At 46.2% G+C, this 23,367-nt stretch overlaps 1 protein-coding gene across 1 annotated transcript in view; it reads right to left on the bottom strand.

Annotated features, from left to right (window-relative positions):
- Nucleotides 1-20,392, bottom strand: part of Tmem117 (transmembrane protein 117) — a 437,541-nt gene extending 417,149 nt beyond the window's left edge. Inside the window, exons 1-2 of the mRNA XM_050130964.1 lie at nt 20,195-20,392; nt 12,917-13,219 (exon numbers count right to left, since the gene is read on the bottom strand). Of these exons, the coding sequence (XP_049986921.1) occupies nt 12,917-13,193 (277 nt within the window). The 5' untranslated portion in view covers nt 13,194-13,219; nt 20,195-20,392. The remainder of the gene's footprint in view (nt 1-12,916; nt 13,220-20,194) is intronic.
- Nucleotides 20,393-23,367: the final 2,975 nt, after the last annotated feature.

The raw sequence follows: 23,367 nt of genomic DNA on the forward strand, positions 1-23,367 counted from the left end.
TCTCTCTCTCTCTCTCTCTCTCTCTCTCTCTCTCTCTCTCTCTCTCACACACACACACACACACACACACACACACACACACACGTCTCTTTGAAGATTTTAACACAATAGCATCAGTGAGCATTTCCAAAAGTTTCTGCCTGCTTAGATTTGCACTGATATTTCTCTTCAGTTCTTGATATGAATAATTTGTATTTTCTGTCCTCCTTCATGGTCAGACTTTGTATCATTTCCAAATCATAGTAATCTTTTCAATAAATTAGCATTTGGATCTGTTCATTTCTCAGCTTGTTTATTTTTTTCATTTCTGTGCTTATTTTGATTTGGGGTTTTGAGGTCTCATCCATCCCAGACCAGCCTTGAACTAAAGGCACTCACCACTCCAGTGCCTGAATGTAGGCAGTTCTGGAGATGGGATCCAATGGTTTGTGCATCTGGCCAAGCCCTCCACTAACTGAGCTTTCCAGGCCCTGTTTCTATTCCTGTGAGCACTCTGATTCTCAAACTTGCATTTGGCTCTGTTTGTTTGTTTTTTAACTCTATTCAGAAGTAGGAATCCCTTAAGATGGAAATGGAACAAAGATTTTTTTTAAAAATCTCTGTTCTTTTCAGCTGTATTTAAAATATCAAATGCCTCTAAGTGCTACTTCTGTTACATCACATCAATTTATATATGCCTTGATATCAAACTGACTCAAAAGTTTAGTGGCTTTCTGGGCTGGGCAAATGGCTCAGCAGTCTAAGAGCACATATTGTACCTGCAGAGAGCTTGTGTTCAGCTCCCAGCACCCACAACAGGTGGCTTATATCCCCTGCTTCAAGGAATCTGACAGCTCTCTGACTTCTGAGAGCTTGAGCATACTCACAGACAGCACACACACACACACATACACACACACACACACACACACACACACACACCATACCACACCACACTACACCTATAATCAGAATCCTAGTGGTTTTCAGGAATGACGGCTGCATTCTTTGTGCATACCACACCTCCACTGAGGTCCTGTCAAAGGCTTTGTCCCACACCTCCAGCCCCCTGCCATGCAGGCACAGAGCACCGGTCTTGAATGCTGCTGGTTACAAGGAAGACAGAGGCAATCTGGATGCTCCAGAAAAGCTGATCTGGCTTGGAAATGCCACGGGTACCCCTGCTCTCACCTGACAAGCCAGAACACACCATAGACCAGGAACGACAACCCTACCCTGTGTCAGAAATGGTGAGGCAAACATACCTAATGAATTGCGTGACTAAATTATACCCTACCAAAATATATCACTGCTATATCCCCAGTGCCCAGAGCTGCCATGCCAATCACTGCTGTGTCCCCGGTGCCCAGAGCTATCCCCTACTAGAATATATCACCGCTCTGTCTCTAGAGCTGCCCCCTATGAGAGCATATCACTGCTGTGTCCCCGGTGCCCAGAGCTGCCCCCACCAGACTATATTACTGCTGTGTCCCCGGTGCCCAGAGCTATCCCCTACTAGAATATATCACCGCTCTGTCTCTAGAGCTGCCCCCTATGAGAGCATATCACTGCTGTGTCCCCAGTGCCCAGAGCTGTCCCCACCAGACTATATCACTGCTGTGTCCCCGGTGCCCAGAGCTGCCATGCCACGGACACAGTCCTCTAAAAACACTCCTTTTATGAATGCAGAAACATCTTCTATCGAGCCCTCCTGCAAATCTAAGGCTAGCATATGTCTAGACCTGCTAAATTATTGAATTTAGAGATCTTCCCCACCCACTGTCGACAGCTTTCTGTTTGGGCTGTCAGCTACAGTCCAGACACTAAGTAGGTGTTCTGGCCTCTTAGGCTTGGCTTGCTAAGCACTGTGTTTACAAAATGCAGTGTCGGGGACAGGATTCAGCAATGTTACAGTCGTGAAGCATGAGAACAACCTGGAAATGAAATGTAGGGTCATTCTGGGGGCCTCCGCTCACAGTCCGGTGGCTGTGGCAGTCACGGGAAGGAGCCTGGGAAGAGCCCTGGCACCATCTACAGCCGCCTCCTCCTGCAGCCAGAACATCTGGTCATGCCGAGAAAGGCTTTTCTTTCTCTGTATGGGAATCCGAGAGTCACAGCTTTGAAGGACAATTGTGACTGTCCCCATCTGCTGCCTCCAGCATCCCCTTCAGGACCTCCCCTACTCCCAGTCCCCACACAAAGCAGCCCTGTGTTCACAGACCAGGCACAAAGAAGGGACACTCCCAGGAAACATTTAACCCACGCAGCATCCTAGGCTTGGAAATGGAGACAGAAGAAGGGCAAGTTCAAGGCCAACCTGGGCTTCATAATATAAATAAAACTGAGTCTTAAAAACAAAAATGAAGCCAAAAGCTTTATTGCCCAAAGGAAGGAGAAGAACATGGTCGGCCCCACCTTAAAAAAGGCCAAGCTGTGGAGTTCCCAGGAAGGAAGGAATCCTAGACCGGAAGCACTGATTGTATCCCTCTCGTGGTGTCTCTCAAATGCACTTCTGAATACATTACATTTCGATTAACAAGCGAAAAATTATAGGCAAGCTTATTTGTTTATTAGTGATCTCCTTTCGCTTCCTGGGAGGAAAAAAAGATTTTGCAAATGAATTCCCCCAGGCTTACAGTCCCACTTCCCCTACTTCCGCTATCCTTGGGCTGGTTCTGCACTAGCCTGTGACCTCTGCTGCTTACCAAGTGCTCCAGACTCATCCAGCCTGTGGCTTCTGTGCTTGGCCCATGCCCTTCATCCGATGTGTTCTCCCAGAAAGACACCCAGGTGGCTGCTTCATCTTCTTCAGGTCTTATTCAAATGCCATCTTAGTAAAGAGAGAATTCTGCCATTCCCTGCTTCCATGCCCCACTTCCTGCTTACTGGGTTGCCACAGCATTTTCTGTCCTCTGACTTACAGGCGATGGCTTATCTATCTGTCCGTCTTTTCTCACTATGATACAAGCTCAACACAAACAGAACCGAGATTTCATTCTTCAGTATTAGAGCCCCCAAATGTAGAAGATGCCCTGTGTTGGTTGGATGATAGACATCAAGCCTATGTTGAAGGTTTATGACCCTGGCAAGTCAGTTGAGACAAATGGATAGGCATGGCTCAGAGCAAGCAAGTTCAGGCAAACAGGAAGCTTCGAAAAGAACTGGAGCATTGATGCCCTTGCAGCTCAGCATACGTGTCTGAAATAAACCCGCCTTTTCGTGGTCTCTCCTGGTATTACAATAACCCAAGGTAAACATTCATCTTTCCAGCAAATTTGGAGAACAAAGCAGGAGGATCAAGGGAGAAGTCAAGCTTCAGCTATAGAAATAGATCATTGCAGTCGCTGTTCAATATATGACAGGGATGGGCTCCAAGAACACGTGACCTTCAGTGAAGCTGTTACTTTGTTTAAAGCAGGAGACAGGGCTGGGTAGTTGTCTTAGCAGGTTTTCCTCACTCACTCTGGGACTCCACCCTCACTGGTGCTGCTTCTGGAAAGAGCTCAGTGGCTGAGTCCAGGCGCTGGCCCACCTGTAGCACCTTGCTACCCCATGGCCACTCACCTTTCCTCCAAACCGCTGGGATTTTTGTCATCCTTGAGATTAAAGACTCTTAGTTTTTTCCTTGATTTCAGTTTTAGCTTTTCTCCAGAATAAGCACATAGCATTCTCGCTTTAGATTTTAAGAGAAGAAGGGACACGTTCCGTGTTTCCTGTTGTGTTCAGGTTACTTTGAGATCTTGAACACGGTCTTCAAGACCCTCCATAACTGTGGTTTGTTTGCCTTTTTCCTATTTTATTTATTATTTTAAGGTATTTGTTTGGTTTCTAATGACAGAGAGAAAGAAAAGTTGTGGATTTGGGTGGGCATGGAGCTGGGGAGATTCTGGGGAAAGCTGGGGGAGGGGAACTGTAATCAGAAAATATTGTATGAACTATTTTCAATTTAAAAAAAAAATAAAGAGCCTCCATAATTTTCCTTGAAGCTTCCATTACTTGCTTCCCATTTAACTGAAGCTGCTGATGCAGAAACGTCCAACATTACCGCAGACTAGCTGGCCCCTTCCTCCTCCACAGCACATGGTCACCAGCCTGGCTTGGCCCCCTTTCCACTGTAACAGACTTTCTGCTGGTGTTGTTCACACCCTGAGACTTCGCATCCTCCATTCCTGACAGGGCCCAGTGGAGATGCTCTGGCCAAACTCATTCATCCCGAGAGTCCTTAACTCCCAGCAACTCATGCTGCATTACAAAACCTCCTTCGCCCATTCCTGATGAGAACAAGTCTCTAAGTTTCAAACTGGATGGCCCACTCCACTTCTCGGCAGTTATCCCTCGCTGGCATCTCAGTGGCTTTGCAGGGCAGCTGCCGTATGTCTGTGTCCGATGGGCATCCGATAGCGGTGCCGCCGCCATGCGTCTGTGTCCGAGGCTCCTCCTAAATATACCCAGGTCGTGGTTTTGTGTGCTGAGACTTCCTGTAAAGTACGGCGTCTAACACACTCACAAACAAGTCCTGCAACATTTGTCAGGAATAACGGTGACAGAATGGGCTGGGACAGCCATAAATGAAGAGGCTTAGGACATAACCTCCCCCGAACTGCTGAAGCAGGTTCAACCCTGCACTCTCAGGCCCATGTGCCCACTCTTAGCTGGCTTATCCTGGCCACGCCCTCAAGGACAACAAAGTGCAATGCGTGCGCTAGGCAAGGGAAAACTACTGCCCTGCTAGCGCAGTCCTCTCAAGCTGAAGGAGAGTCTGCTGAGAATGGGCTCGCTGCAGGAAGCGCCTCTGGAGTTTCTCGGAGCTCCACAGCAAAGATGGTCTCTGCCCTGAAACTGAGACCTTCCTGCCAGGTCAATCAAACGACTTCCTAAATAACCCAAAGGAAGGGCTGTCGGGTGCTAGAAAGCTCTGGACTCGGACAATGTGGAGCAGAGCCATGGGGAGTGGCCTGGCACGACCCACTCCGAAGTCAGACAAGGCCAGCCGCTGCCAGTTCGCCATCTGGAGTCCCTGAAAGGCTTCTGTCTGGAAATCAGATTTGAGTTTAGGTTCTAACTTTGCTACTGGCTATTGTGATGACCTTGGAGCCGGGGAAATGAACCTTGTGTGTTTCTGTGTATCCATCAACAATAATGCTGGATCACGCTCATTAGCACCCACATCAAAACCACAGGAGGGCCTCTCCCGCCACCCACACCCATAACCTGATATTCACGGTCAGGAGCAGGCAGGTCCTGCTATTCTGAGGACCTCTATTCTGATCCTGGAAGCCCCTGCATCTTGTGATGGCTTTTCTTTGCCCCTTCTATCTAGAACTTCTCGTACCAACATAGCCCCTTGTGAGAGCTTTATCCCACATCCTCCTGCTCACCACCCACCTAGCAAATTTCCTTATGAAGGGACCAAGACCGCCCACTGTTGTCTCGGCTCACACCCTTGTCAGTAAACAGCACCCCCTAAGTAGCCCACTATTTTAACTCCATAAAAGTATCTTTCAGACTGAGTCTAATTACAGCAGTGAGAGAGGGGAAGGAAGGAAAAGAAAAGCAGGCCAGGAAAAGAAAAAAAAAGGCAGTATTTACTCAAATAACATGCCTGCTTCAGTCAGGAATAATTACCCTATGTTGGAAAAACAAGCAATGTACAAATTCTAAATAATCCAATAAGCAAGCTCTCTTCACTGCCAGCTTCACCACTTGCTGTCACAGGAGCTGCCAATTTCTACCCTGTCCAGGTCCACCTCACTAAGAGTGCGCTGGTTTTCCTCTTACTGGGTATATAAGTCCAGGCGTCTGCTGCCATTCCATTTGACAGCTGTCTCCATAAGGATCGCAAGGCATTACCTCCCCCAAGGGAATGAGGAGTAGGAGGCAAAAATCAACGTGGGAAGAAAGAGTCCCTTGACCGTGAATGACTCATCTCAACCAACCTAGAGAACCTTCCTGGTTAATAGTTGCTGAATTACAATGCTCTACCTGAGAATTAAGTCCTTGAAACACCTTTGTACTGAGTTTGTAATCTCTCCCCTACAGGAACTGGAGCGCAGCAGATTCTGCCCTGAAGGCTGCAGCTGATTGCTTTTTAGTGCTAAAGGATGGGCCTCCAGACTGTAAGCTAATGAAGCCCCTCACAGGCAGGTGGGAGGGCAAAGTTATGGGACTTCCAGCCTTACCCACTCTTCCTGCCACAGGAGAGAAAGAACACTACAGTCATGGGCAGCTCTGTAAAGTGCTCCACACCTCAATGACCCTTTGTGCAACACTGAGCATCAAACTCAGGGCCACACACATGCAGGGAAAGTGCTCTACCACAGACACCTGAGCCTACCCTCAACAGCTCACACACACACACACACACACACACACACACACACACCAAATTCCCCCATAAAGAACATTCTGTTGATTTTTTTTTAACAGGCCAATTATTTTTCAGTTTGCTTCCCCTAGCCTGTTTCATACTTCTACATATCTATACATTCAAGCTTTGCTTTCCTTCTCCCAGAAGGACGTGCCAAGCTTGGCAATCCAGTCTTTAGGCATCTCTGGCCCTGAAAGTACTTTCTCTATAGATTGGATCTGAGTATTGACAATTCAAGCACTTTCAGAAATGAAGATATTAACGCTTGGGATAGATTTGTTGAGCATGAAGGCGGTGATATCTTTATAGAATTGTTGTCTCCAGTGTCAAGTACTTAATAATACTGAAAGGACAAAGTTGAAAGCTCTGAACAGTGTAAGTATCACTTGCAGATCTGTAGATGAGATAGATATGGATATAAGGGTTCCTCATCATCTTGATCATACACTGAAAACCACCAACTGTTTATTTTTCTGCTGAGCAGTTATGAATATATTTTCCTACATGCACGCTAAGTACTATGATACATCTAAGGGCCATTCATCATAAGCAATAATGAATTTATTATTCATATATTATCAGTGAGCTGCTTGGATCTCAAATTAACGCAAAGAATTCAACCCACACCCGTATCACTATATTGAAATAATGTTTTTTCCAAATTACTTGATTTTTCATAGCTTAATAATTCCATATCACCATGACTACTTTGCCCATATTTTTTAGAATGCATGTCTTTTCTATTTTAAAGTAAAACCAAAGATCTAGTTAAAAATACAAAATACCACATTCAAAGCAGACTTACAACTATGCAGTAGAGACAAGCAGTCAGCATCCTTAAATTCCTTAACTGACGAAACATTGTTGCCACTCTCTCTTGATTGTCTTGGATTACAATAACATAAGATAAAGACTGGAATTACTCTTCTAAAGCCACATGATATAGTGAAATTACTCCCCTCAAAAAACAGAAACTTTCTGTTTACAAATAAAACAATGAAAAGCACAAAGAAAACAATAGAAGGCCATTGATAGTTTGCATAACATAATCGTAAGACTGCTAGGGCCATCTAGTTCTCTTTAGGGGTCTAGAAACCAGCCCTCTGTTGTCACAACCCTTTAAAAAATAATCATGATGTTTTTAATAAAGCTTAGATATCTTGGGGGAAACAAAGAGATTAAGAATGAAGATTCTCAACTGTAGCCAAACAGAGACCCACAGTCCAGGGTCCTCAATTCTGAAACACCAGGCCCATGTTTTTACCAATATGTCAGCAAGAGCTTTTAGTGGCAAAAACTAACCCTAACTCCCACAAAGGCTGTTTTTAGCCCTTCCTTCCCCTCGCCACATGCTATCTGCAGAAACAGACGTCCAGCTGCTATTCACACTCTCGAGTCTGAGAGTGCGGTATTTAGCTGGGTGACCTGCTGAACATAGGAGCGTGCACTGTATTTTAAGGAACAAATCTGCCCTCATGGTTTGGGAGGAGAGCAATGGCCCAGGTGAAGCCTAGTGAGACATGATGCAGAGTCTTCAAGACACATGGACACTGCCTGTCGCTCCTCAGGAAGCAGAACCTTATCTCTTCTCCTTCGGCCCCAAGACACTCAGACTGCCGTGCATCCCACCCAGGCTGCCCTAGCTACCTCCAGTCTCACCCTGAGGCTCACACCTCAGGTTCCATCAGCTCTGGAAGTTTCAAATTCTCCCCTTCACATCCTGCTTGATTTCCCATTGCTCCATTCCCCACTGCACACTGGCCCGAACACTCTCACCCTGGTTAATGGGACCTCTTTAAATCCCAGGCCTCCCCTTTATCCTTTATAACCCCCTTCAGATCTGACTCATCAACTCCCTCAGTCACTAGCCACTTTTTCATAGTTTCTTCAGATTTTCCCAAAACTCAAAGAACATAAGTCTAAAGTCACAACACTAGCATTTAAAGACCAAAGAACTTAAGAGCCAGCAACCTTTGCACTGTCTCTCCGACTCTTTCTTAGAACAAGCCTTTCACAACCTCATTCCAGACAAGCCTTTCTCCTCTTACCATTACCATGCCCAAACTTAAAAACCCGAATCACCCTTATATCTTTCGCCAACACCACCAGTTACCCCGTGTCCTGACCTCTGTATTTCTTTGGTTCTTCTTTCTTCAGATCCTTGATTCATTGGTCCATGAGGGTGGGGGGAGCAGAAGTGGGGAACAGGGTTCTGCTAGCTATTGATGTGATGGAGAAAGCCCTCCAGAATACGACTTCAGTGAATCAAATCAACTTTATTCCAGAGTACAGGAGATATATAGGATTGGGCAATCTAGGGGAAATTCTAGTTTGCATTCAGTGACATGTTCCTATCGTAAGATTCACATGTGGCAGCAGGGTCCCATAGCAAAGCCCCTAGCGAGTCTTTGTTACCCTATGCAGTGTGTACAGCAGCAGGGGGAAGGCTTCTAGCAGGAACCTGTGCCAAGGGTAATGCTAGCGATAAATCAGGCTGCGAGGCTTACACACAGCTTTAAGATAAGGTCAGTCCTCCAGGCCCAGAGACAGTCTCCAGAGAGCGGGTAGCGAGCAGGAAGTCTCGCTGGGGAAGGAATCCCTCATGTTGCTGAGCTTTGGAGAGAGCTGCCAGACCATAATAGACATCAAGGCCTCCTAACACATTTCTTCCTAAGCCCACTCTTGCTTTAGACTCAGCTGAGAGCCCACTAGGTTAGGCAAGCTTCCTTTCACCTTGCTAGCCCACTTTGACCTCCCCTCTTAAATTCCCACAGCACTTGGTGTAGACTATTCATTTGATACTTGATATGCATTCCCTTTTATTTTCAGAGTATTTAATTTTTCATGTCTATGTACCTTGTCTCTTTAACCAGATTTTAAATTCCCTATCTCATATTTTATGGATGAACAAATGAAATACCTTTCTATAGTTTCCAAGGAAAAGGCAACATCAGCAAAATCAATATAGGAAAGATGAAGAAATCTTTATCCGGTCCTTTAAATTGATTGAATGCTGTGTGTCAAGCACATTAGATCTTCCTCCCTTTCCTTAACCCCAACCTCCTGATGCATAAACTAGTGCACATGTTGTTGGGAATCACTTCCATTTATATTTAGAATAAAAAATAATTATTAAATGAACTTAAGTTCTCTTTTTATATAAATATCACAAGCAGAATTTCTCTATCCATGGGTAGAAAATAATGCCAGAACATATTATTTGAATGCATATTATATATGCAAGACTCGTCCAAGCAAACAGAAAAGAGAGACACCAGAGAGTGATTCAACTGAGCTCCCTTCTGATATGTCTTTATACGACAACCAGCAAGAGTTAATCTTGAAACTGCAGAAATTCTTTTGAATGTACTCCTCAGTCATCTGCCCTTGCTAGTATGGTGAATCAGGCCTGCAATCCCAGCTCTTGGGGAGCTGAGAGTTCAAGGCCACAAGCAAGACCCCAAAACACAAAAAGCATGCTGCTTCGACATAGCAGTAAAACTCCAATTGTAATATTGCATCTCACACATAGATGGGCAACCACTGAACATGTTACAGAGGTGCTCACTGTATCACTCCAGTCCCTCATTTGTATATAAATTAATAGTATCATGGTGTTCTTTTGAAGTTTCCTAAGTGGAGATAATAAAGCATCTGAGAGACTTATAATGAACTGGAGGGGACATGGAATTTTATTTAATATCTACCATCTGGCATATTATTAGAGACTCACAAAAGGTGCGATTGCTGCCCTGATGGCGCGAAATTATTCTGATCATTTCATAAACCACCCTGGTATTTCGGTAGCACAAAGTTCTGTGCTTGTCGTGAAGCTTTAGTCCCCTCAATACATCATCAACATCACTGTCGTGGGCTTGTGGCCTCACATCATTAAAGGCTTAAATATAGCTTTTAAAAAATGAATTATGTATAAAGGCTACCTATCTGGGAACCAAGACGGAAACATTTATCACTTGTCAAGCCAATAAGAACATTTGTGCTTGCATCAAATCTTGGATGCTTTCCCACAATGCTGCAGGCTATCAGTCGAGGGCATCCTGCCACACTGCTTTGCAGCAAATAGTCTCCTGTGGAGAACAGACAACTGTAATAATGCAGGACGGCTTTAGAAGACAACCCGAACGCAGTGATATCTCAACTGGGATATCACCTGGGACTCGAAGGGGGAAAGAAGTAGTCTGAAGTGTCAGAGGGGGCCCAAGTGACACAGAAGGGCTATGAAAAGGGACAGTGAAGGAGTCCTGCAGGAAATCATACAGCCAATAGCCTTTAAGTTAACCGCCCACTGGGGCGAGGCTTCTTATACTACTTATGCCGATTAAAAGCATGCATCAGCTCTCTTTTCCAGCTGCGGGATTTGGTTTCTGTTCTCCGTTCCAGCAGAGGATTCTGATTTGTGAGTCTACCCCTAAATAAATAACCATCTATTATTCTCAATTCTGAGCTAGTGTGGGATTTCTTTTAAGCGTCCTTCTTGAAAGGAGGCAGTGGGTTTGAGAGTAACACACTGTGCACCATGGAAAGGCAAAAGTCAGTCTGTAGTAGTCATCAAGAGCTCGGCCATCAATCCAGAGAATTTGGATTCCATCCTGTAGATGGTAGGGATCACTTAGCAATACAATAACGTCACTCTGTAGTCCACAGTGACCCAGAGCAGGAGAGAATGGCTAGGAGGAAAGATTAAGAGTTTGTGAGCCAAGGAGGAAGAGAGATGAAAAGAGACAGAGAACACAGGTTTTGAGTTCATCAGGAAGCTCAACCCGGAGTTCGTTCACCTCCCTCACGAAACTGGCAGACCAGTGATTCCTTCTCTAAGACGCCTCATTTCAGAGACTGTGAGCAAAGGGAAGAAAAAGTAACAGTCAAACTCAAGTACTAAAAGTGACTTGAAAATCTTTCCCATTGTAAGCAGAAAAGCTGAGGTGCACTTTTGCGTTATTTTAAAATAGTTCATACTCAGTAAACCACTTGAAATCTGAGTGACTTTTCCACAGCCCAACTACTTATATTAACAGGAGAATTGACATGCAAGGCACAAGTGAAATCTGGTTCAAGTATAAGAGACGGAGTTTATAAGAGAAGAACTTGGCAAAATGTAGCCACTTCAAAGTCAAATCACCTCCCGTCATTACTAGGCCAGTATTTTAACTAGATGTTCTCAGCCGTCCTTTCATAGATTCGGATGCTTTCCTCCAGCCTTAATAGTCTGGCCCATTTGCCGTAACTACCGCGTTTTTTAAAGTTCCCCAAATAGCTTACAAGCACCTGTAGCTATTACTTGTAAGGAAACCTACTGGCTTCTCTCTCCAGAACTCGCTACCCATTTCGGAAACAGAGACTTTCACGTTCACAACCCACTCTTAGCTGCTTCTACACATATAATAACTACACATACCGCCATGCTTGTTCCATATTTGATGGAAAAGCCAACTAACACTATGCTCCGGTGTATCCTCGGTGTCAGTGACCTATACCTCCTGACCAGCATCTGTGACCCTAAAGACCACACCCTAGAGATCTCCACGAAAAAATGACTGTTGTTCAACCACACCTACACATCTTCTCCCTTTTATTACTTTCATTTCACTTGAACTCTGGAATGCTTGGATTTCGCCTAAATCTCCAAGCTCTCTCAGGCTCCTTGCAGACTGTTAGCTGCCTTCCTGTCCAGCCAGATCCCCCTTACCAGTATTTATTTGCAGTATACAAGTCTGAGCAACCTCCACCAGCTTTCCAAACCCATGTTCTGGGGACTATGCTGGACAATTCAGATTGGCACCATTCACACTTGTAAGTGGTTATCCCTGGAGACTCTCTGTGATAATCAGCAGCCTGTCCATCCACCAATCCCTAGCCCACTGACCTCCCTCTACCCAGTGTTCCAAGCCTGGACCATGTGCCTTAAAACCCCTTATCATCCAAACGCCTTTACTTTTGTTCTTCATAGTAAAGCAAGGGTTGTCAATGGCGAGACGCTCTCCTCCTCACTTCACCACCTCAGATACACCCACTTCAGCCTCGTCTTCCCTCGGGCCTGCGTCTAAGGAATAGGATCTCTGCGCCTGTCCTCTGTAAAACTATGATGTCGTCCCATATCCTAATCCCAAGACTAAATGTAGTCATATTTATTTGTTCTATCAAGGTGTTCCATCTAAATCACCCCCAAATTCCCCACCTCCATTGTTATCATTGCCAAGAACAATACTCTTCCATTGCTATCTGCTGAGTACAATATGCACTTATTAAAGTCTCTTAGTGGTAAACAAGCCACAGCTCTCACATCGGATTTCATCCCCCCAGCATATCAACTCATCAAGTATTACACAATTATCTGCTGGCCTCCCTCCTACAGAAGGAAAGTATTCACGTGAGCAGAGGCTTTGCCTATACATGCTCTAGCCTAGTGTGTGGTGTGTGACAAGTGAGTATCTGCTGGATAAATACCCCTCCTCTTGACCATCATCAATCAGATCAGCAGTGGGAACCACACCCCACTGGGTCAAAGTCAGCAAGGCAAGAGCCAGCAGCATGGCGATACAGGGTACTTACCAAAGAGGCGCTGATGGAACAGAAACTTGCCAGCGATTAGTCCTATGAGAATGGCCAGTAGCCATAGAAGCACCTTCAAAATCCTCCAGCCAACTCCTCTAGGGTATTTATTTGTGACAAACGAAAAACAGTTTCCAACAACAATAACATTGGCTTCTGTCTGGCTGTGAGAAACTGGGTCCTCGGCGAATATCAAGAAGTTGAAGAAGATGACCAGGTAGGCCACGATCATGCGAGACCAAGGATGCTGGAAATAGTAGCGGAAGTCTTTACCCATCCTTCAAGACTTCGATGCTGCTTGTCCTGCATGAGGAAAGATACAAGGTTAAAGCAGGAACACAAGCCATCTCTCTCGCCGTTGTTACCCGTTCAGACCTGTAACAGCTCTACAGGAAGGTATGTGGGAAAAAAACACCTGTTCCTGCCGAGGTGGCAGGACCTGCGTGGAAGAACATCAGCTCTGCCCTCACCCTCCCATCTAGTCTTATCTCCTACCATTGGAGGACTCGCAGACAGACAGACAATCATTTAAAGAGGGGCGAGAAAGAGACAAAAGAGGGAAGAACCCTGCCTAAAACTGGTGGCACACACCTGTTGATCATAACACTTAGGAGGTAAAGGTGGAAGTTTGGGGCATTCAAGGCCAGCCCGAGCTACTTAGCCAGTTTGAGGCCAGCCTGGTCTCCATGAGACGTTTTTCAAAAGTGAGATAATGACTAAGATGACTTGGAGGGGGCACAGAGCACAAAGTCTGCATGACGCTTTTAGACATGCTATCTTAGGATAACCCTACAACCCGAAGTAAGCTGAACACACACACACACATTACAAACACTTTGCCCAAGTCCCTCTCCTCCCAGCCGTAATTAAGTAATTTGATGGATATGGGATACAGTTCCAAATCTTTTTCTAGACATTGTCAAATGGGAATATGGGCAGAAAATTACGGTCTGGTTAGATCATTTGGGGGGGAAAAAGGTTTTAACATAGCTAAGTCTATACGAAGCATTTTCCTGGGGGTAGGCAGAGCCGGACCACGCTGCTTGTGAGGGGTGGTACAAAGAGGGAGAATTCGGAGAAAGAAATGGCCAGGTTCAAGTTGCAGGCATCGTGATAAGCAGGGTGGTTCCCTGGGCGGAGACAGCTAGCTGGCTGCTCTTCCTAGGTAGCGGCAGTCAGCTGCAAAGCCACAAGGGTACCTCAAAATCACGTAATTCCCACAGCAACATCTGGGACCTGCACAGACATAGCCAAGTCTGAGAGCCAAGTCAGACGAACGCTAGCATTAGCTATAGGCTACACAAGACCAGGCAGACTTGGGCGGGGCCTACGGAGGGAATTACGGTATATGGGATTGTGAGCAGGGCTATGTCAGCCTATAGCTAAAGCGAGTGTTCATCTGACTGGACGCTCAGACTCGGCTATACCTGCTTCTCCAACAAAAATAACTGCTTATGTACTGAAAAACAAAATTTATCAAGGATATACTTTGACTTCTACCAGTTCATGTTTCTCCTTTCACAATTTTTTAAAATAATTCCAAGGAGATTAAAGCTGGTGGGGGGAGACCCGGAAAGTGCACACAGCTGTGTGTTAGATGTCTGCATGTGTCATGAGAATGTCAGTCTGGGGTCATAACCCTCGAATGCTGTTACAGAAAACCTGTAATATATCCTACTATTCCCGTGGGGAAGGAAGGACGGGTGTAAATGAGACTCCTTCACAGATCCTGAACCCTTGGAGAAGGCAGGGGTGGGGCACTGATAACGGTTTCCATTTATTCCTAACAGAAAGTACAACAGTGACACACAAGCCTAGCGTGATTCAAAGTCAGTGAAAGAACTGAGAACAGGCTCCAAAGCCCTCAATCCTGTCTCTACTCCCAGATCATGAAGGTCAATTAAAGCCATCATCTAAGTTAATAAAGATTTGTCACAACTGCTTTAGAAAGGCGGCGTTAGCATGCATACGGACTGGCCATACAATCACCCATAGTCCTGCACCTTCAGTTCACAAGCCTGCCAAGCAACGTCAAGTCCCAGAAGATCTTTCATCATCATTGAGAAATTCCTGTTCCCAGGGTCTGCAGTCCAGATGTCTTAAGACTAGTAATTTGTCCATGAGGTGAGCTCTAAAATAGGTGTGGTCACACCAGAGGGCAAAGCAAACCGTAAAGAACAAAAGGGAATGGCAGGCATAGTCGTAGCAGTAGACATAGGAATTGGCCCACTGTTAACAAAATTTCATGCAAAGACCCTGGAAGTGTCCAGAAACCAGCACCATAGAGCAGTTCTCCAAAACTCACCCCAGTGACCCCAGGTCTTAATTCGTACATGCCTGGCGACAGAGACACACAGACACGGGTGTCATTTAAGTCTGTCTTCTGGGTGACTATGCTCCTTTCTTACCAGTGATAATTCTGGTGAGGCTGCCACGGCTACCTGCTCTCTCACAGCAGGTGCACAGGCCTGGGGTGGGGGATAGGAACCCAGAGAACCCAGAGAATAAACACAAACCCTGGACCCCTTTTGAAAAATGAAATACCCTGATTTGCATGGCTGGTTTTTTTTAACTTCAGAATCTTGCTTTGTGGGAAATATAATGTCCACACGCCAGAGTTAAACGAGCACATTCAAAAAATTTTTGGAGACAGCTGCTGCTACCCAGCACTTACACTATTTTGGGAGACAGAACTATGGTGCTGAGCAGGAGCCCTCTGCCAGTGCATGATCTCAGCTAATCCCAAGCGATGCTCCGCATGCTCCTGCCATGTTACAGACAAGGAAATGAAAACTCAGAGCACTTGCCACCCGTTAATTCACAGACCCACCACCACCACCACCACCACCAAAAAAAAGTCACAATTGTAACACCCAGGCCTCGCTTGACCATTCTCATTTGCCAGTGCTGGAGGTCAGTCTTACCAAAGCTCTTTCAGCCATGCTTTCGGCTGACTCATTATCTCGGCAGAATGAAGCAAGACCCTGACACTGATCCTCTGGTCTTTCTGGGAGAAACACTAGGATGGACTTATTGTTTCCTTATATCCAGAAGTTAAAGTGCTATTTTTCATGGGAGCCCATAACTCAAACACTCACAAGTTAGCTTGGGTATCTTTGCCCATCCTTATTCTGTGCGTCTAGACACAAGGAATGCCAAGTTGGTCTAGTCATTGAGACCTGGCTTTCCAGTGCTTTAGACGTCCCATATGATCCAGAGGGCCAAACCCGAAACTGTTTCCACCTCTGCAGTTCATTTTAAGCCCTTCAGGCACCATGGGTTCTTTGTTGACCCTGCCACTAAGAATCCAAGATTGAGGTTCTCCAGCAGACATGCACTAGGCACAGAGTTTGCAAACATCTCTTGTTTCTTAAAAATCCCAACCCGGTTGCTGTATGTGGGAATGCCTTTATCTTTACGCTTAACAGTTCCTAGTGAAACCATCCGCTTATATGTTTATCTTCTTCCCTCGCTCCCCCTCAGAGAGATCATCAGGGGCCACTTCCTTCCAGGCAGAGCAGAGTGCTGACACCATAGTGGGCAATAGATAGATGCCTACTGAATAAACTCAGTGGACACTCGGAAACAGAAGAGCTCGCCTTGTCTAAGAAGGCTCAGAATGACAGAGCCATGTGACGGTCAGCATCTGCTAAAGAAAAGATAAAAGGCAGGCATCCAACCCTAAGCCTGCAACAATGGCACTGACAGCCACCCATGGCCCATGCCACCAGTGCATGGCTCTGCGTTATCATCACTGTCTCAAAGCGCTCACATTGACTGAGTACTCACTGGACGCCAGAATCTATAGTAGTGAGCTTTACAATCATTCCTAGACAATTGACTAGCAGCCCAGTGAAGAAGACACTCTCGTTTTCCTATTTCACAAACACTGATGATGGAACGTAGAGAGATTAGAAGCTTCTGCAGAACAGCAATGCTGGTCAGAGGTGTGATTCAAATGTGGGCCACCCAGGACCAATGCTACACACTGTGTTTCCCCTCTGCATGTGTGTTAGGAAGTTTCCTAAAGGATCCTCAATACTTCTAGGATGACGAGGCTACTGTTACTAGGCAACACGACTCTTGGTAGTAAGATCAGAAAGAACCAAGGGCCATGGGATTAATTCTTGTCCCTTGTTTTGGAGCACCAGCATAAGGAGCTGAGTTGATTTGATGGTGCTTTGGGGAGACACCACTGATGTTCAGTCTGCCTCTTGGAAGGAGAAAATCCCATGCCCCTAAATTCTCTCATGAGTAATCACAGTGAGGCAATGTCACCATAAATGCCATGGAAGTCTCTGGTTTTCTACACAGCAGCTATAATGACCATGCTGGTAACTACAGGCTAAAACTGACCATTCATCAGCTGCTGTAACAGCTCCAACGCTGCATTTCTACCAGATGACCAGAATGTCACAAATTTGAAAGAAAGGCCCTCTAGATCAAGGCAGATGTCAAGAAAGCACTATTCTACAGCCACTGAGCGGCAAGCATGAGATCAAAGCCTTCCAGGATAAGTCTGACTCCATGAACGGGGAAATGAAGTCTGGCTTGATTTCCAGAATAGCACTTACCGGTCATTGGTTCACCATCTACCACTCTCAGACGGACACGTGCTAAAGTTACCTGTACACGGTAGGGACTAAATAAACATTGACGGAAGGGTGGATGGATGGATAGGTGGATGGTTGATAGATGGCTAACAAAATAACTCTGGGTGACAGAAATATACAGAGTTCCCATTTCAGAGAGAGTGGACCATGGATCGGAAGGTTACTGATAAGGGCCCTGTTTTCAGGCATCTGATACTTTCTTTGTAAGGGACAAATATTAAACCCTTAAGGAGACAGTATTTTAAAAACTAATAGAGAAAAGGTTGAGAGGAGGCATTGAAGGCCCCTGAGAAGGCGTCCAGACATAGTGTGCTTCAGGAAGCGCAGAGCTTCTAAGAAGCCGGTCTGTGGGGGACAAGACAAGGCTGGAAGCAAGCTCAGGCAGAGGGAAGCAGGGGAGCTGATGGTGTCAGCAGGCCCACAGTGTCTGCTCTTCTGAACACTCTGCAGGAGGGCAAGAAGCAGGGCAGCAAAGAGAGACAACTGCCAGGAAGGAGACGGGTAGAAGTGTAGGCAGTTTACAAAGCTCAGCTTCTGGACCCATAAAAGGAAGCAGTGAGATTTACTGATGGAGAGGATGTGAGAAGGGATGGGCTAGGAAAAAATCTAGAATGAAGCTGCCACTTCCTGGGCTGGAAAACATACTTCCTGAGGAGAACAGAGAACTTCAGGGGATACAAAAAAATACATTATCTTTTGAGTGATTTGTATATGTAGGGCTCCTGGAAAGCACTCCTCACATACTATGTCAATTAGTCCTTACACGGAACCATCTAGTAAGGACACAGAGATCCAATGGGGCACAATCTGCCCAAGGTCATGGAGATGCCAACTGGCACACACAGGAATACCTGCTTCTGCGTAGCCTAGCAGCAGATGTCCTAACTATGCATCAGCACCATGTTCCCGGCTATGAAGGAAAGAGGTACCCAGTGAGGACTTGAACCTGTTAATCACACAACTCCCTCTGATGGCGAACAGATGAATAAACGGACATGATCGAGGGATAACACAAGCGTTGTGGGGAGAAGAAGAGGATTCCTTTGTAGGGAAAGTTGGCTGTCCTGGAACATCCAAATCCACAAAAGGAGAAATAAAAGAAAAGTGGATGAACCAAATCAATATGTATTTCCTGGATTGGAGCTAGGTAAGGATAGGCCTCAAGATAAGCATAGGCCTTTATCTCAAGTTGAAAGGAAGTAGAGAAGTATTAGAAGGGCTGAGGGGCACAGGGTGTAGGCAATCAATCAGTCACTATCAGGGTCCTGGCTTCCATCTTTACTGCTTCCAAAACAAACAAACAAGGACAGCTACAGGAGAAGAGAAAGTACTTACTACAGGTTTTACAATGCAAGCACCAATCACAAAAGTACAGTTGGGGTTTTTGCTTCCAGTCCAGTCCAAAGACCACATAGCCTTTTAACTAAAGCGCAACCTTCTAAAGCAATCAATACAACCACCTAAGTGGCTCTGCAGAGGGACTGTGGGTACCCAGCTAAGTGACAGGACCACATCCATCAGTCACATCCTTTCTCTTCACGTTGTATCAAACTTTAGTAATTTTCCTCCTGTGTTTTTATCCCCGCAGTCCCTGAAACAGCAATCAAAACAAGATTTTAACCCAGAAGCCAAAAACAAAGTTGGTTTGAAGGTCTTCCAGAAAGACAAGTTCCCAATGAAATGGCAAACTGGGGGTGTGCCCTATCGCCTTATCAAGGATGGACAACGATGACCATGGACCCTTTGAAGAGGCATAGACTGCCCTTCCGGTGGTATTTGCTCGGTGTCATTCTACTTCAAGACAACAATATTTAATGGGTTAAAGTTCATTTGCTCATGGAGTTATCTTTTAAATGACTGGCAGTTTAAAGCTAATTAAGTAAGACTCATGGGTACCGGATTTTTGATCACAAGAATTAGATGGAGAGTGTGTGGGAGGGAAGTGATAAACGTCTGAGTCAAAATCCCCAATCGCTCTTTAACTACGAAGACGGAGGGAATAGGAAGAATACTATATCCATCATTTTTTTTTTTAAAAAAATGAACACAGCAGAAATAGTTTACACAGAGATTTTACCACTATATTAAGCAAATTAGAACTTGTTTCAGAAAATAAATCAAACCATAAAAGCTTTCTAGACTGTGGTGAGGGCACCTCATATCTTACATACTTCAACTCACTTTTTTTATGTCCACGCACTAATATCAAGGTAAGCATCACACACACACACACACACACACACACACACACACACACCCCGATGTTCCACAGAGAGAAGAATGAACCATAGCAGCCAAGATGCAATCTCCCCGGTCAAAGACACTTGCGGGCCTGTGGTATTTTTCAAAATAGAAATGGAAAACTAGTTTTTGATCCAGTCACGACGGAGTTCGCAAACACACAGGCCTCTCTATTTTCTTCCCGAAAGGACACCTAGGAAGTGCAACCTGTTCCTTTAGTCAGCAGCCAGGGGCTCGGGTCCCTGCGCCCCGGAATCGGTGGAGCGGTGGAGCGGGAAAGTTCCGGCTGCCCGCGGCCCCTCCCCTGCAGCCCGGACTGGCTCGGTCCCCGCCCGGCGCCCGCACCCCTGCCCGCTGAGCTGCGGGGCTCCGGCCTGCGCACCCGGGGCTGCTGGCCGAAGGGTGCTGCGGGCCGCGTACTCACCGGAGGGCGCGCGGCTCGGCCACCGCGGCGGACGCAGGACGAGCAAGCGGCGACACGGCCGGGCCGCGGCGCGCTGCTGTCACCCGGCTATAAATACCGCGGCCCACGCCGCCGCCTACGCCGGGCGCCCTCGCCGCTCCTGCCGCGCCGCAGAGTCGGCCCCGGACCGCGCCGGGCACATGCCGCCCCGCCCGCCCTCCCGCCGCGCCTCTGCGGAGCCGGACCCGGCAGGGCAGGGCAGGGCTGGGCAGGGACGCTACCGCGGCCTAGGGAGAGCACCCGGCCTCGGCCTGCGGGTACCACAGCAGCTGCACCCTGCGGGAAACCTGCGCGGCGGCGACAGCGAGGACCGCTAACTTTCTCAGGCCGCCTCTCAGGTCAAACAGCATCCCTGCTGCTGTGTCCTGATGCGAAGGAGTGGGGGTGGGGAGAGGAGCCCACAGCAGGGGCAGCCGGAGTCTCACACCTGCCTTGAGATTGCTCGCTCTCTCTCTCTCTCTCTCTCTCTCTCTCTCTCTCTCTCTCTCTCATTTTCTGTGTGTCTCTCTATATGTATATATACATATGCACACATGTGTGTATACATTCATACTCTCACATATACATATACTTGTATATACACGCACATAAACATGTGTGCACATATATAGATGGGTACCTGTATGTATGTGTATATAGGTGCATATATATTTATTTGTACTGTATGTACATGTGTACCTTGTGTACATAAATATACACTTACACACAAACACATACAGATATATCCTAATGCATTCATGTGCACAAAATATGGAAGCATACATACACCCATGTGTACATGCACAGACACACATAAGCACTTCTCGGACATTTATTGTCTGGTAGGCACGGTTATGTAGTTCTTTGCAGTGTGTGCCAGGAGAACCTTTGACCTGGTCTGAGGAACCCCTTTCTTTCCTTCATGTGTGTCTGCTGTTTACTTCACCACTGAGATCAACGTCTCAGCTTGCTGGTTGCTTTGATGTTTTAAACGTTGCTATACTCAGCCTGCGGGCAGCTATTGCCTACTGAGAGCCCGTTGTGACTGGACATGAGCACATTCTATACAGTGAAATAAAAAGTTAGTTCTAGTATCCCAACAAAAGCAAAGTTAAGAAGACAAGAGCGCCCTTTTCCTGGCTGGCCTGAGGATGCAGAGGGAATTGAGTAAGAAGAGGCAGTTGCGGTATCTGCAGATTTGAAGTCAGGCAGAGAGCAAGTCCTGTGTGCGCACAACCGCCGGCCCTCCTGCAAGCTCCACCTCTTTGTAACTGACACTGTTGTCATAGTTAATTTTTAGGAAACTGGTCCTTAGCAAGTCTCTTTTGTGTTGCTTCTACAAACCCCCTTGAGTGTGACCTATGCCAGCATTGTGTGCATTACACTATATTTGATTTTACTTGTTTTTCAATTTATTCTATGCCTCCCATCATGCTTTGAACTGCTTGAGAGCAGAGACAAAACCTTACCATTGCCCCCACCCGCCAGTACCTAACGCAGTGAATTCCAGGAATCCTTCAGTGAGTTGGGGATTCATTTCACAGATGAATCACTAGAGTCTACTGTGCTATTATTATTATAATTAGGATTCTTTCCCCAAGCATGTATTAAACAGTGAAACTGTTTCACATACATTCTGTATGGTGCATTTTTCTGGGCCTCCACTTAAAGAGAGCTCAGTCAGAAACTTGGAAATTTGTCTTTGTCTGGCCTCGGTTGCATGGAGCTTGTTAACCTATTTAAACTGTTCCTTATTTAATAATAACCTGAGGAATAAGCTTGGAAAACATCCCTGTGTGTTCTTGAGAAGTCAAGGCGAAGGCCTGGATCTCTTTAGTATGAATTCCCCTCTCTTCATCCTCCTCCCCAGAAGCCTACGGCCTCGACTTGGGCAACCACTTAGATGATCCAGGTCAGCCTCCTTTAGGGGATCTGGCAGGACAGCAGTTCTGTGTGGATCTTTGTGGGGGACTTACGGAGATAAGCGCTCCGCTTACTGTATGCTGGACAGCTGCGTGTGCAACTGTGCCGCCATGTTTTCCATTAGTGAGAGCCCGGGAGTTCACTCCAAAGGAGAGCAAGCTGACAGGGTGGCTTTGTGAGCACACATTTCAGCCTCTCATCCATCCTTCCCATGTATCAGGGAGTGTGTTGGTTTCCCAGTAAGACAACCTGGAGTGGGGAGTGCTGGTGTGCTATCTGAGCCTACTGCTTACTAGCAATAGCCTGAGGCCAATTGCTTCAGCGGGGAACCCTGTGGTTTTTCTTTCTTCGCCGAAATGCAGAGACGTTCAAAGTGGATGTGGATTTAATGGCCTACTTAAGAACAAATCCTACTGAGAGCTTAGACCATTGTCCTCCCTATTTATTCTCATTCCATTTCATCTCATAGACATATCAGGGGGTTTGTGACCTGACGGGCATAAAATACCATTAGCACTGGGTATGCAGTAGGTGCTCAATGAATGCCAGTCTTCCTTCCTGTCAGACTTCCTGTTTAAAAGACTTCACTCAGAGTCAGACCTATTGATTTAGTGTAAGTGGCTACGACTAAAGAGAGAAGGACGGAAGAGATAGCTCTGCCAGGAAAGGGTAACTAACCAAGGCTCACAACCAAAGAGACCATGGAGTAGCCCCTTTCCAGCAGCATTGGCCAGCACTGGGTCTCAAAAGCAATAGCTAGGCATTTACAAGAGACTCCAAGACAGTAGGGCTTCTACTTACCTCTCCCCAATCAAATTCCAGTCTAGACAGCATCGTGTATTTTTTATATCATATATGAATTTGATAAGCTGACCACAGTTGAGGACAGAGTCGGGGTAAGGATAGATATATTTAGCATAATGGAAGTGTTCAATTGAATACTGATGGATTGAGAGATGCCCAGAAAAGTACACTTTTGGATAAGTTTGTGGGGATTCCAGACACATTGGCACATGGGACAGTAACGAAGGGGGAAAGACGTTCCCTGAATGTGGGCCACATTGTCCAACAGTCTGGGCAGGGACCGATAAGTGAAGAAGGAGGAAGCCAGCCGGTGTACACAAGTTCGTTCTGCTCACTGAACAAACACATCTGTTGTTGCTGCCCTTAGCTACGGACACAGACCCCAGCCTATCCCATCAGCTTTGCCTCCACAAAACACACTTTGCAGC

This window comes from Alexandromys fortis, unplaced genomic scaffold (genome assembly GCF_014885135.2).
Source record: "Alexandromys fortis isolate MF-2015 unplaced genomic scaffold, M_Fortis_MF-2015_v1.1 scaffold_28, whole genome shotgun sequence".
NCBI classification, from domain to species: Eukaryota; Metazoa; Chordata; class Mammalia; order Rodentia; family Cricetidae; genus Alexandromys; species Alexandromys fortis.